The sequence below is a fragment of the Ranitomeya variabilis genome, chromosome 6 (genome assembly GCF_051348905.1).
Source record: "Ranitomeya variabilis isolate aRanVar5 chromosome 6, aRanVar5.hap1, whole genome shotgun sequence".
NCBI classification, from domain to species: domain Eukaryota; kingdom Metazoa; phylum Chordata; class Amphibia; order Anura; family Dendrobatidae; genus Ranitomeya; species Ranitomeya variabilis.
In genome coordinates this window covers 238754588-238769042 of record NC_135237.1, presented here as the reverse complement: position 1 = coordinate 238769042, position 14455 = coordinate 238754588, and the positions used below count along the sequence as shown (strand labels likewise).

General features: G+C 44.4%; 1 protein-coding gene across 10 annotated transcripts in view; it reads right to left on the bottom strand.

Moving 5' to 3' along the window:
• BRD9 (bromodomain containing 9) overlaps positions 1-14455 on the bottom strand; it is a 301749-nt gene that overhangs the window by 52585 nt on the left and 234709 nt on the right. The window contains exon 14 of one of the 10 annotated variants that reach the window (XM_077269519.1): positions 7314-7753. The exons of the other annotated variants lie outside the window; for them this stretch is intronic. Within the exon in view, the coding sequence (XP_077125634.1) occupies positions 7454-7753 (300 nt within the window). The 3' untranslated portion in view covers positions 7314-7453. Of the gene's footprint in view, positions 1-7313; positions 7754-14455 lie in introns of those variants that run through there. 10 annotated transcript variants of the gene reach the window in all.

Here is a 14455-nt window from a genome sequence, read left to right as displayed (position 1 = left end):
GTAGTATGTATGGATGTATGTATGCAGTATGTATGTAGCATGTATGTATGTAGCATGTATGTATGTAGCATGTATGTATGTAGCATGTATGTATGTAGCATGTATGTATGTAGCATGTATGCATGTAGCATGTATGTAGCATGTAGCATGTATGTATGTAGCATGTATGTATGTAGCATGTATGTATGTAGCATGCATGTATGTAGCATGTATGTATGTAGCATGTATGTATGTAGCATGTACAGTGGGGCAAAAAAGTATTTAGTCAGTCAGCAATAGTGCAAGTTCCACCACTTAAAAAGATGAGAGGCGTCTGTAATTTACATCATAGGTAGACCTCAACTATGGGAGACAAAGTGAGAAAAAAAATCCAGAAAATCACATTGTCTGTTTTTTTTATCATTTTATTTGCATATTATGGTGGAAAATAAGTATTTGGTCAGAAACAAACAATCAAGATTTCTGGCTCTCACAGACCTGTAACTTCTTCTTTAAGAGTCTCCTCTTTCCTCCACTCATTACCTGTAGTAATGGCACCTGTTTAAACTTGTTATCAGTATAAAAAGACACCTGTTCACACCCTCAAACAGTCTGACTCCAAACTCCACTATGGTGAAGACCAAAGAGCTGTCAAAGGACACCAGAAACAAAATTGTAGCCCTGCACCAGGCTGGGAAGACTGAATCTGCAATAGCCAACCAGCTTGGAGTGAAGAAATCAACAGTGGGAGCAATAATTAGAAAATGGAAGACATACAAGACCACTGATAATCTCCCTCGATCTGGGGCTCCACACAAAATCCCACACCCCATGGGGTCAGAATGATCACAAGAACGGTGAGCAAAAATCCCAGAACCACGCGGGGGGACCTAGTGAATGAACAGCAGAGAGCTGGGACCAATGTAACAAGGCCTACCATAAGTAACACACTACGCCACCATGGACTCAGATCCTGCAGTGCCAGACATGTCCCACTGCTTAAGCCAGTACATGTCCGGGCCCGTCTGAAGTTTGCTAGAGAGCATTTGGATGATCCAGAAGAGTATTGGGAGAATGTCCTATGGTCTGATGAAACCAAACTGGAACTGTTTGGTAGAAACACAACTTGTCGTGTTTGGAGGAAAAAGAATACTGAGTTTCATCCATCAAACACCATACCTAATGTAAAGCATGGTGGTGGAAACATCATGCTTTGGGGCTGTTTCTCTGCAAAGGGGCCAGGACGACTGATCCGGGTACATGAAAGAATGAATGGGGCCATGTATCGTGAGATTTTGAGTGCAAACCTCCTTCCATCAGCAAGGGCATTGAAGATGAAACGTGGCTGGGTCTTTCAACATGACAATGATCCAAAGCACACCGCCAGGGCAACGAAGGAGTGGCTTCGTAAGAAGCATTTCAAGGTCCTGGAGTGGCCTAGCCAGTCTCCAGATCTCAACCCTATAGAAAACCTTTGGAGGGAGTTGAAAGTCCGTGTTGCCAAGCGAAAAGCCAAAAACATCACTGCTCTAGAGGAGATCTGCATGGAGGAATGGGCCAACATACCAACAACAGTGTGTGGCAACCTTGTGAAGACTTACAGAAAACGTTTGACCTCTGTCATTGCCAACAAAGGATATATTACAAAGTATTGAGATGAAATTTTGTTTCTGACCAAATACTTATTTTCCACCATAATATGCAAATAAAATGATAAAAAAACAGACAATGTGATTTTCTGGATTTTTTTTTTCTCAGTTTGTCTCCCATAGTTGAGGTCTACCTATGATGTAAATTACAGACGCCTCTCATCTTTTTAAGTGGTGGAACTTGCACTATTGCTGACTGACTAAATACTTTTTTGCCCCACTGTATGTATGTAGCATGTATGTATGTAGCATGTATGTATGTAGCATGTATGTATGTATGTATGTAGCATGTATGTATGTAGCATGTATGTATGTAGCATGTATGTATGTAGTATGTAGCATGTATGTATGTATGTAGCATGTATGTATGTAGCATGTATGTATGTATGTATGTATGTATGTATGTATGTATGTATGAATGTATGTATGTATGTAGCATGTATGTATGTAGCATGTATGGAGTATTTTTTTTTTTTTTCATTCAACACATTAGCCGGATGATGGGACTACTACTGTCCCATCATTGGCTAATGTGTCAATCACTGTCAGTGTAGCAGGCATTTTAATAGATAAACGTGCGCACAGCATATAGGATATGGTGCCCAGGTAGGTTCCAACACCTTAATGATATATAATAAAACCTGGCACTCAACTTATACTTGGAAGTGAATTTTATTTTCCAGCAACAAATTTCCAGCAACAAAAACGTTTCGGTCATTAATTAGACCTTCATCAGTTACTGTAGATGCAATCAAAACAATATACAAAGAAAAAAAACAAAGTAAATAGAACAGAAAAAATCAAACAAAATAAAGTATGTACAAGACTGGACTTCCAGTATATCAATAACATGGCAGGGTAAATAGTAAAATGGTACATAGAAACCGTACAAAATCAACCAATCTTGGCACAATAAAAAAAGGAAATGAATGGCTAAATCATGAGAGAAGGAGATCACATACCAGATGGTGAGTGGTGCCTGGAAAAAAGACGAGCCCGTGTAGGCAGATAGTAATAATAGATTTCTGCAATGAAGGGTTAAAGCTACATAAGATGTATGCCCAGTGGCGTGGTGTTAGGTGTGGAAATTCAGAGACATACCACTAGTGGATGTAAAGGAGGTCCATATAGGTCAGCCTAATGGGTATAAAATGCAGGGTACATAGGTACTGATGCCGGCTAAAAAGTGAAAGTGAAAGTAAAAATAAGGCTATAAGAATAAGAAGGAAGCTTACCGCTTGTGCAAGGCGTCACAGACGCGGTGTCCACCGCTTGTCTGACGCCTTGCACAAGCGGTAAGCTTCCTTCTTATTCTTATATCCTTATTTTTACTTTCACTTTTTAGCCGGCATCAGTACCTATGTACCCTGCATTTTATACCCATTAGGTTGACCTATATGGACCTCCTTTACATCCACTAGTGGTATGTCTCTGAATTTCCACACCTAACACCACGCCACTGGGCATACATCTTATGTAGCTTTAACCCTTCATTGCAGAAATCTATTATTACTATCTGCCTACACGGGCTCGTCTTTATTCCAGGCACCACTCACCATCTGGTATGTGATCTCCTCCTCTCATGATTTAGCCATTCATTTCCTTTTTTTATTGTGCCAAGATTGGTTGATTTTGTACGGTATCTATGTACCATTTTACTATTTACCCTGCCATGTTATTGATATACTGGAAGTCCAGTCTTGTACATACTTTATTTTGTTTGATTTTTTCTGTTCTATTTACTTTGTTTTTTTTCTTTGTATATTGTTTTGATTGCATCTACAGTAACTGATGAAGGTCTAATTAATGACCGAAACGTTTTTGTTGCTGGAAATTTGTTGCTGGAAAATAAAATTCACTTCCAAGTATAAGTTGAGTGCCAGGTTTTATTATATATCATTAAAGTGTAGCAGGCATAGCCCGATGGGACTTGTAGTCCCATCGGACGATGCCCGCACTGAGACCCACACACTGACCCCCCCCCACGCCAGAGACCCCCCAATGCCGCAGAGACCCCCCCATGCCGCAGAGACCCCCCCATGCCGCAGAGACCCCCCCACGCTGCAGAGACCCCCCCACGCCGCAGAGACACCCCCCATGCAGCAGAGACACCCCCCACGCCGCAGAGACACCCCCCCCCTCGCCGCACAGAGACCCCCACGCCACATCGAGCCCCAGCACGCCGCATAGAGCCTGTGCAGCCCGGATACAGCGCCGCATAGAATTAGATCCCTGGCAGGCCCGCACAGACCCCGCCCGCACACACAGACACTCACAGTGTCCGCCCACGCACCGCCCACACTCTTCCCCCCTCCAGAACAGCATATAGAAGGACAGAAAGGGCTGATTTACGTTCCGATATTTGTGTCCCATTCACTTGTATTGGTATCGGGTATCGGTATCGGCGATATCCGATATTTTTTGGTTATCGGCCAATCCAATCCGATTCCGATACTTTTGAATATCGGAAGGTATCGCTCAACACTAGTGATAACAAAAATTCCCCATTAAATGTCACTTGCTTAACCCAGCAGGAAGTATGGCGGTGTCTAAAAATCACTAATATTGACAAATCTCTGGGCCCGGATGGGATACACCCCCGAGTACTGCAGGAATTAAGTACAGTCATTGATAGACCATTATTTTTAATCTTTAAAGAGTCCATAATAACAGGGTCTGAACCACAGGACTGGAGTATAGCAAATGTGGTGCCAATATTAAAAAAAGGGGACAAAAACTGAACTCGGAAATTATAGGCCAGTAAGCTTAACCTCTACTGTGGGTAAAATCCTGGAGGGCATCTAAGGGATGCTATACTGGAGTATCTGAAGAGGAATAACCTAATGACACAATATCAACACAGGTTTACTAGGGACCGTTCATGTCAGACTAATCTGATCAATTTCTATGACGAGGTAAGTTCCGGACGGGACCAAGGGAACGCAGTGGACGTAGTGTATATGGACTTTTCAAAAGCTTTTGATACGGTGCCACACAAAAAGTTGATACATAAAATGAGAACAATGGGGATAGGGGAAAATGTGTGTAAGTTGGTAAAGAGCTGGCTCAAGGATAGGAAACAAAGGGTGGTAATTAATGGAGCACACTCAGAATGGGTCACAGTTAGCAGTGGGGTACCACAGGGGTCAGTATTGGGCCCTCTTCTTTTTAACATTTATGAATGACCTTGTAGGGGGAATACACAGTAGAATTTCAATTTTTGTAAATGACACTAAACTCTGCACGGTAATCAATACAGAGGAGGACAATTTTATATTACAGGAGGATTTATGTAAACTACAAGCTTGGGCTGATAAATGAACTTTAATGGGGATAAATGTAAGGTCATGCACTTGGCAGACGAAAAAAGATGTATAACTATGTGCTTAATTGTAAAACACTGGGCAAAACTGTCAATGAAAAAGACCTGGGTGTATGGGTGGATGACAAACTCATATTTAGTGGCCAGTGTCAGGCAGCTGCTACAAAGGCAAATAAAATAATGGGATGCATTAAAAGAGGCATAGATGCTCATGAGGAGGACATAGTTTTACCTCAATACAAGTCACTAGTTCGACCACACTTAGAATACGGTGTACAGTTCTTTAAATCATGTAATTTTTATTAAAGCATATGACATACCATTAACACAGTCCGATACAATTTTCAGACGAATACATTAGATACATGACCTGATAATACATTTTCATTTTACTAAACATCACCCTTACCCCCTAACCAACCCCCCTCTCCCTCCCCCCAATCTCTTGCCCGTTATCCAATACAACCATATGACAACATCACCTCTTGAGAAAAGATAGCAAGCTTTACAAAAACACACCTGTACATGTAGGAGTCCCTCCAGAATCAACTAAACGACCCCCATTCTACTTTGCAGTAACTCAGCAGACGCCACACCTGGGTAATCCATCCATCCGCCCCACACATTTTCAAATTTTGCATTCTGACCGCTCTTACTGTATATGCTTCTTTCCATAATGACAATAAAATTTATATTGTTGATAAATTACTTTTTTCCTGGCGTTTTTTCATCCAACCAATGCATTGCGATAAGCTTTCTCGCAGCATACAGCAATCTTGCGATAGTCAGCCTTCCACATTCATCCGTAGCAATATCATCCATACAGCCCAAAAGGCAAGTCAGCGGTTTACGCACCACATCTACTCCTGTCACCTCCTGGATCAAGTTAAGCACCTTCACCCAAAAGGGTTGCAGGTGATCACACGACCACATCATATGTAGCAGATCAGCGCCTTCCTCACCACACCTGGGACATTTTCAGTCACCTCTCAGTCCTGCCTTCAACTGTGTACAGTTCTGGTCCCCGGTGTATAAGAAAGACATAGCTGAACTAGAGCGGGTGCAGAGAAGAGCGACCAAGGTTATTAGAGGACAGGGGGGTCTGCAAAACCAAGGGGTGATCTTATTACAATGTATAAATACATGAGGGGACAGTACAAAGACCTTTCTAATGATCTTTTTACTCATAGACCTGAGACAGGGACAAGGGGGCATCCTCTACGTCTGAAGGAAAGAAGGTTTAACCCCTTCAAGTCGCGACCCTTTTTCGTTTTTGCGTTTTCGTTTTTCACTTCCCTCCTTCCCAGAGCCATAACTTTTTTATTTTTCCGTCAATATGGTCATGTGAGGGCTTATTTTTTGCGGGACGAGTTGTACTTTTGAATGACACCTTTGGTTTTACCATGTCTTTTACTAGAAAATGGGAAAAAAATTCCAAGTGCGGTGAAATTGCAAAAAAAGTGCAATCCCACACTTGTTTTTTGTTTGGCTTTTTTGCTACGCTCACTAAATGCTAAAACTAACCTGCCATTGTGATTCTCTAGGTCATTACGAGTTCATAGACACCAAACATGTCTAGGTTATTTTTTATCCAAGTGGTGAAAAAAAATTCAAAACTTTCCTTAAAAAAAAAAAAGTGCCATTTTCCGATACCCGAAGCGTCTCCATTTTTCGTGATCTGGGGTCGGGTGAAGGCTTATTTTTTGCGTGCCGAGCTGACGTTTTTAATAATATCACTTTTGTGCAGATACGTTCTTTTGATCGCCCGTTATTGCATTTTAATGCAATGTCGCGGCGACAAAAAAAACGTAATTCTGGCGTTTCGGATTTTTTTCTCGCTACGCTGTTTAGCGATCAGGTTAATGCTTTTTTTATTGATAGATCGGGCGATTCTGAACGCGGCGATACCAAATACGTGTAGGTTTGATTTTTTTTTTAATTGTTTTATTTAGGATGGGGCGAAAGGGGGGTGGTTTAAACTTTTATATTTTTTTCATATTTTTAAAAACATTTTTTTTTTTTACTTGTGCCATGCTTCAATAGCCTCCATGGGAGGCTAAAAGCTGGCACCACTCGATTGGCTCAGCTACATAGCAGCGATCATGAGATCGCTGCTATGTAGCTGAAAAGCCGGATTACTTACCGGTAATGCTCTTTTAATGAGTCGACGACAGCACCCCACATGAGCGAGAGGGATCCGCCCCATAGGAACAGGAAACCTACAGAATAAAAGGAGGCGGTCCCCTCTCCTCCTCAGTTTAGTTTACAGAGTACAAAAAGGGAACCGCAAAAGCTTTAGTATCAATTCTTATTCAGCAACATAAATATCTTAAACTCTATACAACCATTATTTCTGAACTTAAAAGGAAGAGCTGTGCATAACTTAGGGAGGGTAGTAAATGGGTGCTGTCGTGGACTCATTAAAAGAGCATTACCGGTAAGTAATCCGGCTTTTTACCCTTCGCCACGACAGCACCCCACATGAGAGATTTTCAGAGAGTCATTATTTGGGTGGGATTACTTTATTAAGAACAGCTCTACCAAAGGTCAGATCAGAAGATGTAGATAGATCGAGTCTATAATGGCTGTAAAAGGTAGAAGGTGTAGACCAAGTTGCGGCCTTACATATTAAATGGATCGGTACATCTGCTTGTTCCGCCCAGGAGGACGCCATGGCTCGTGTTGAGTGCGCTTTTATACCCACTGGAGGAATCTCGCCTCTTGACGTATAGGCCAAGCAGATAGCATCTCTGATCCACCGAGATATGGTAGCTCTCGTGACCCCATGTCCTTTCTTGCGGCCCTGAAAGGAGATAAACAGAGCGCTACTCCATGTCTGAGACCTTTCTATATAAGTCAGGATGGCTCTTCTGACATCTAAGGTGTGGAACTTATGTTGTTCTGGAGTTACAGGTGAATCAAAAAAGGAAGGGAGAAATATCTCTTGTGACCTGTGGTAGGTGGACGCTACCTTAGGGAGGTATGAGGGGTCTGGTTTTAGGACTATCCGATCATGAAATATCAGTAAGAAGGGTGGGTCTACTGATAGGGCCTGGATGTCGCTAACCCGTCTAGCGGAGGTTAGGGCTACCAAGAGGGATACTTTATATGTCAGGACTTTTAAAGGTATTGAATCTAGTGGCTCAAATGGGGAGCTGGTTAAGGCCTCTAATACTAGATTTAAATCCCACGGAGGTAGACGGGGAATATGGACCAGTTTACTACGTTCACAAGATTTTATGAATCTGGAGATCCACCTATTAGCTGCTATATTGCATCCATATAGGGCTCCTAATGCCGAGACCTGAACTCTTAAGGTATTTACAGATAACCCTAATTCTCGGCCTTTTTGCAAGAACTCTAGAATAGGTGTGACTGGAACTTGCTTAGTGAACGGTACCGTGTAAAAGTCTAAAAATGTATTCCATACCCTACTATATATTAGGGTGGTAGATCTTTTTCTGCTCAATAAGAGGGTGTTTACTAGTTCTGCTGAGAACCCTCTTGAACTTAATAGTTGCCTCTCAAATTCCACGCCGTCAAGTGAAGACCTTTCACTTGCGGGTGGAAAAAGGGGCCTTGGGACAGCAGCTCCTTGTCTGATGGGAGAATCCATGGATCGCATAGGCACATGGTCTGGAGACAAGAGAACCATGGTCTTTTCGGCCAGAATGGTGCAATGAGGATTACTCTTGCTTGTTCCCTCCTGATCTTTCTGATCACTAGAGGAATCAGAGACATCGGAGGAAAGGCGTATGCCAGTCTGAACCTCCAAGGATGGTGGAGAGAGTCCAACATATCTGGGTGATCCATGGTGTTCAGGGAAGCGAACCTTTTTACTTGCCGGTTGTCTCTTGTGGCAAATAGGTCGATTTGTGGTATCCCCCATGATTCTGTTATCATTCTGAATACGGATTTGTTTAAGGTCCATTCCCCTTGACGTAACTCGTTTCGGCTGAGGTAGTCTGCCCTGATGTTCTCTACACCTCTGATGTGCAGGGCTGTTAGGGAGGTTAGATGAGTCTCTGCCAGCTGAAAGATGTCTGCAGCTATGGTCATTAGACTTCCTGACCTTGTACCACCCTGACGGTTCACATATGCCACTGTGGTGGAATTGTCCGAGTAAATTCTTACATTTGCTCCATGAATCTGTGGAAGAAAATGTTTTAAGGCATATTCCACTGCTTTTAACTCCTTCCAGTTGGAGGAACACGTCAATTCTGCCTGGTCCCAAGTATTTTGGGCCAGACTGTCTTCCATATGTGCTCCCCACCCAATGGGGCTGGCGTCGGTGGTAATTATTTTAGACGGGTCTATCATCCATGGCACACCCCCTGAGAGGTGGTCCATGTCTAGCCACCAGGATAGTGATTCTAAGACATCTTAGGAAAGAGTTATTCTACTTTCTAGATATCCGTCTTTTCCCTGAGCCGACAATACTTCATACTGCAATTGACGAGTATGAAATTGTGCCCATGGTACAGCAGAGATACATGATGATAATGACCCCAGTAAGGACATGGCTTTTCTTAGTGTCATGTAGGGGTTGCGTATTGCGTCTGATACCCTTGATTGTATTGTCAGTCTTTTTGACTGAGGAAGGAAGCATTTCTGACTTACGGAGTCTAGCTGGATTCCTAGAAATGTCTGAACTGTTTCTGGATTCAGCCGGGATTTTTCGAAGTTGACGATCCAACCTAACTCCTGTAGGGACGAGATCGTATTAGATAAACGAGTTTTACACTGAAGTATAGAGTTTCCTACTACTAGAAAGTCATCTAGGTAGGGTATTATCAAGGTATCTCGTTGGCGTAGATGAGCCATCACTTCTAGTAACACCTTAGTGAAGACGCGGGGAGCCATAGAAAGCCCAAATGGCATTGCTACATACTGAAAGTGACGAACCTGTCCCTCCAGGGTGACTGCTACCCTTAGGTACTGCTGATGTTCGGCATGTATGGGAAGATGATAATAGGCATCTTTTAAGTCTATTCTGGCCATGACACACCTAGGAAATAAGAGTTTTATGGTGGAACTAATGGATTCCATTTTGAAGGTATGATTACGCAGGAAGGAATTTAATCTTTTGAGATTTATGATGGTTCTAAATGAACCATCTGGCTTATTGATCAAGAATAAAGGGGAATAGAACCCCTTCCCTTCTTGATCCTGGGGAACTTCTATCAGGACTTTTTTAGATAGAAGAGATAGGATCTCTGATTCCAGAGCCCTTTGTTGGTCTTGACCTTTTGGTGATGTTACTATAAAGGAATCCCAAGGGATTCGGTCAAATTCCAATTTTAGGCCGTATTGCACAATGTCCAGAATCCACTGGCTGGATGTTATTTGTTCCCATTTGGGAAGGAAGAATTTTAATCTGCCGCCCACTTCCTGGTTAGCGGTATTTGCGCTTCGGATTATGGGACCCGCTAAAAAAGGCACCTTTTTGCTTCGGGTCCTTCGACTCCCATCGCTCCCTTTGTTTGAACGGCTTGTTCCTGGTAAAGGGGCGTCTTCTGAAGGCTCTCCTGTAAGATGGAAGATACTGGTTAGGGAAGCCTTTCTTCCTTTCTCCTGCTTTATTCAGGAGTTCATCCAGCGTCTTTCCAAAAAGGAACTCACCCTGGCAGGGGATCGCACAAAGTTTTGCTTTGACCTGTGCGTCCCCATTCCAGTTTTTTAGCCAGAGTGCTCGCCGGGCTATGTTCACTAGGCCGGCTGACCTGGCTGCAAGACGTAGCGAATCCACGGAGGCATCAGCCAGGAATGCTACTGCTTCTTTATTTAGAGGGAATCTCGGCAGGATTGACTCTCTCGAAGTTCTACCTCTAATCTGTTCGTCCAGTTGCTCCATCCACACTAGTAGCGACCTTGCAGTGCAGGTACTAGATATGGCGGGCCTGAACGCCCCTGTGTTGGCTTCCCACGACCTTTTTAGTAAAGCTTCTGCTTTACGGTCCAGCGGGTCTGTCAGGACCCCTGAATCCTCCACTGGTAGGACCGACTGCTTGGTTGTGGAGGCTACAGCGGCATCAACCTTCGGCACTTTTGACCAGGAATTCAGCTCCTCGTCGCTGAAGGGATAGCATCTTTTAGAGGATGATGGTAGGAAACCTCTGTTTTGCTTATCCCACTCCTTTTTAATGATTTCCTTAATGGTTTGTATGACGGGGAAGGATCTACGTTTCCTCTGTCCTAGCCCCGCGAACATTATGTCCTGAGCCGATTTCTTTTCCTTTTCGTCTGAGCACCCTATCGTGCTCCTGACAGATTTTATTAAGTTGTCCACACTGCTGTTGGAAAGACAAAGCCCCCCTTCAGTTTCGGATGAGCTCGGCTGAGATCCCGCTTCGCCTGAGGATATACGTACATCCTCTGACTCCGAACTAATTGGAGATCGGGACCTGCTAAGCTGACGGGTACTGGCGCTACTTTACTTGTCTGCGCCAAACCCTGCATTTCTTCCCGAATTATGGCTCTGACATCTGATGGAGTCATTATATTTTCCTGCCGTTAGGTTTGCATGATACACTCCGAACACAGTTTTTTAGCGTAATCATCCGGGAGGGGCTGCATACATAAAGCATATTCTTTGTGCTTGGACTTGTGTGTCCTTTTCTTAGTCTAGAGGAAGGATACAGGAGGAACATATATCAGCATATAGGAAGAGACTCTTTCAAAAACTCACCCAGTGAAGCTGACAGGGACCGGTTCTGGAGGCGGATTTCGTTTGGTGGTAGAACCCTTCTCTGGAGGTCGACCACCACTCTTTGTGCTGCTCCTAGCGCTTCTCTCCTTGCTGGGAGAACGCTGTTGCACTGGGTGCACTGAGGTGCGCTTCGTCGGCCGGTGAAGCCATCTTACACACACCAGCCCGACGCTAGCGCTGCATTTTTGAATCTGCCGCCCATTCTCCTGCCTCCCCGGACCAACCCGGAAGTGCTCCAGCGACTTCCGGGTTAGACGCGCCGCTCTCACTAACCATGCGGCGGCCAGAAGTATTAAGCCGGCCGCTGCAGCGCGCGCGTCCTCACGGTGCCGGGCGGACCCACGGTGACCGGACCCGGACCGTGGATGCTTGGCCAGATGAGGGGGGAGGCTGCAAGCAGGGGCTCCCCCGCCGCTGCTTCTGGAACCGCAGCCCCTGCCGTTCCCTCAGACACCGGCGCAGGCGGGTGCATGGCCCAGGGATCCTCTTCATCTGTAGGTAAGCCGGGTCCCTGTAGGAACAGGAAACCTAAACTGAGGAGGAGAGGGGACCGCCTCCTTTTATTCTGTAGGTTTCCTGTTCCTATGGGGCGGATCCCTCTCTCTCATGTGGGGTGCTGTCGTGGCGAAGGGTAAAATGCAGGTGTGCTGTGAGCGCCGACCACAGGGGGGCGCTCACAGCAGGCCGGCATTAGTAACCATAGAGGTCTCAAGGACCTCTATGGTTACCATCCTGATGCATTGCCGACCCCCGATCATGTGACAGGGGTCGGCGATGACGTCAATTCCGGCCGCCCGGCCGGAAGCGCCGGTTAAATGACAGCGGAATTTAACTAGTTAATAGCGGCGGGTGAATAGCGATTTCACCCGCCGCTATTGCGCGAACATGTCAGCTGTACAAAACAGCTGACATGTCGCGACTTTGATGTGGGCTCACTGCCGGAGCCCACATCAAAGGGGGAGACACGACATGCGCAGTACATGTACGGCGCATGTCGTGAAAGGGTTAACCATAACCACAGATGCGGATTCTTTACTGTAAGAGCAGTGAGACTATGGAGCTTTCTGCCTTATGATGTTGTAACGAGTGATTCATTACTAAAATTTAAGGGGGGACTGGATGCCTTTCTTGAAAAGTGTAATGTTACAGGTTATATATACACTAGATTCCTTGATAGGGCATTGATCCAGGGAACTAGTCCGATTGCTGTATGTGGAGTCAGGAAGGAGTTTTTTTTCCCCCAATGTGGAACTTACCGTTTGCCACATGGGTTTTTTTTTGCCTTCCTCTGGATCAACATGTTAGGGCATGTTAGGTTAGGCTGAGGGTTGAACTAGATGGACTTAAATTCTTCCTTGAACCTTAAAAACTAGGTTACTATGTTTATGTACCCGATCTGTAAAATTCAATAAAAATCTATTGTTGGAAAAAAAAAAGGGAATTAAAACATCCCCGTTAACATTATCAGCCACATGTAATTGTAATCAGAGGGCAGATAATGGTCATTCCTCCCAGAGCTCATCTGGTGACTCCAGGGTATGGTGGTCTGTTAGAACAAGCAATAGGAAGGGTCTCACAGGCACAGTCAGGCTGGTTTAACACTTGCCGTGTTTTTTCAGCCCGTTTTTGCGGCCCAAATGCATTTCTATGGGGCCGCAAAAACGAGCTGCAAAAATTTGTAGGAGTGCCGTACGCTGTAAGGGCCGTATTTATGGCCGTGAAAAAATATCGAGCTTGCTCGATATATATTTCACGGCTTACGGACACGGGCCCCATTGTAAATCACTGGGGCCCCAAAAACAACGTAAGGTACTCTTTGCGGTGCACCGTGACTTCTGATTTTACGGACCACCGTTTTTTTTTCCTAATACTTTTGCTATAGCATTGGGAACCCGAAAAACGTCGATCCGCAAGTTTTTTGCAGTCTGTTATTGTGGCAGACGATGCAAAATTGCAGCAATACGGCCCGCAAAAAATGCCTGCAATAATGGGCCGCAGAAAACACGGCAAGTGTAAAAGTAGCCTCAGTGAGACACTGACAGGTCTCATGCACTTCAGTATATGAATACTTCAGTGTATGAGACCAACGATCACAGAAAAAATATTCATTTTTTCTGTGGGACCAAGTGAAAAAGTTATATAAAAAACCCACAAAAAAAATGCAAATAAGTTTCGTCACTAGAAATACAGCCATTGTTTCAAAACAAAAAAAATCGTACACAATTGTTATCGCAGGGTCTGGAATGACCCGAACTGTAAAACAGTTACCGGTACTTTATTTATTCCATATGTTAACACCGCAAAAAAATAGTAACAAAACACGTCAAAAATGTATCTATTTCATCATGCTGACACACAAAAAAAAAAAAAATGAATAAAAAGTTATCAAGAAGACAGATGTTTACAAAACACTGGCAAGATCTCATCCAATAACACTACTACAGCTTCATTTTGAAACGGACACTGCCTGCTGCAACTGAAAGGATGTCCGCTACTTTTACTTTGACGACCTATGTGCAGAACAGGTCATCAATGTTTGATCACCCGGGGTCCAACACCCCCGCTGATCCCTTGTAATTAGGGTCTGTGGCGGAGGACGCTGGCCGGAAGTACTCACTTGTCGAGCTGCTCAGTCTACATGTACTGGCCGCAGCAGGGAACTGCGCATTCGCCTCCCATTGCAGCCAACACAAGTAGACTGAGCAAGTGAGTGCTTCCAGCCGGCGTTTGCTGCCGCCACAGACGCTTATAACAAACAATGGATTGTTTGGGGGTGCCGGACCCCGGAGGATCAGA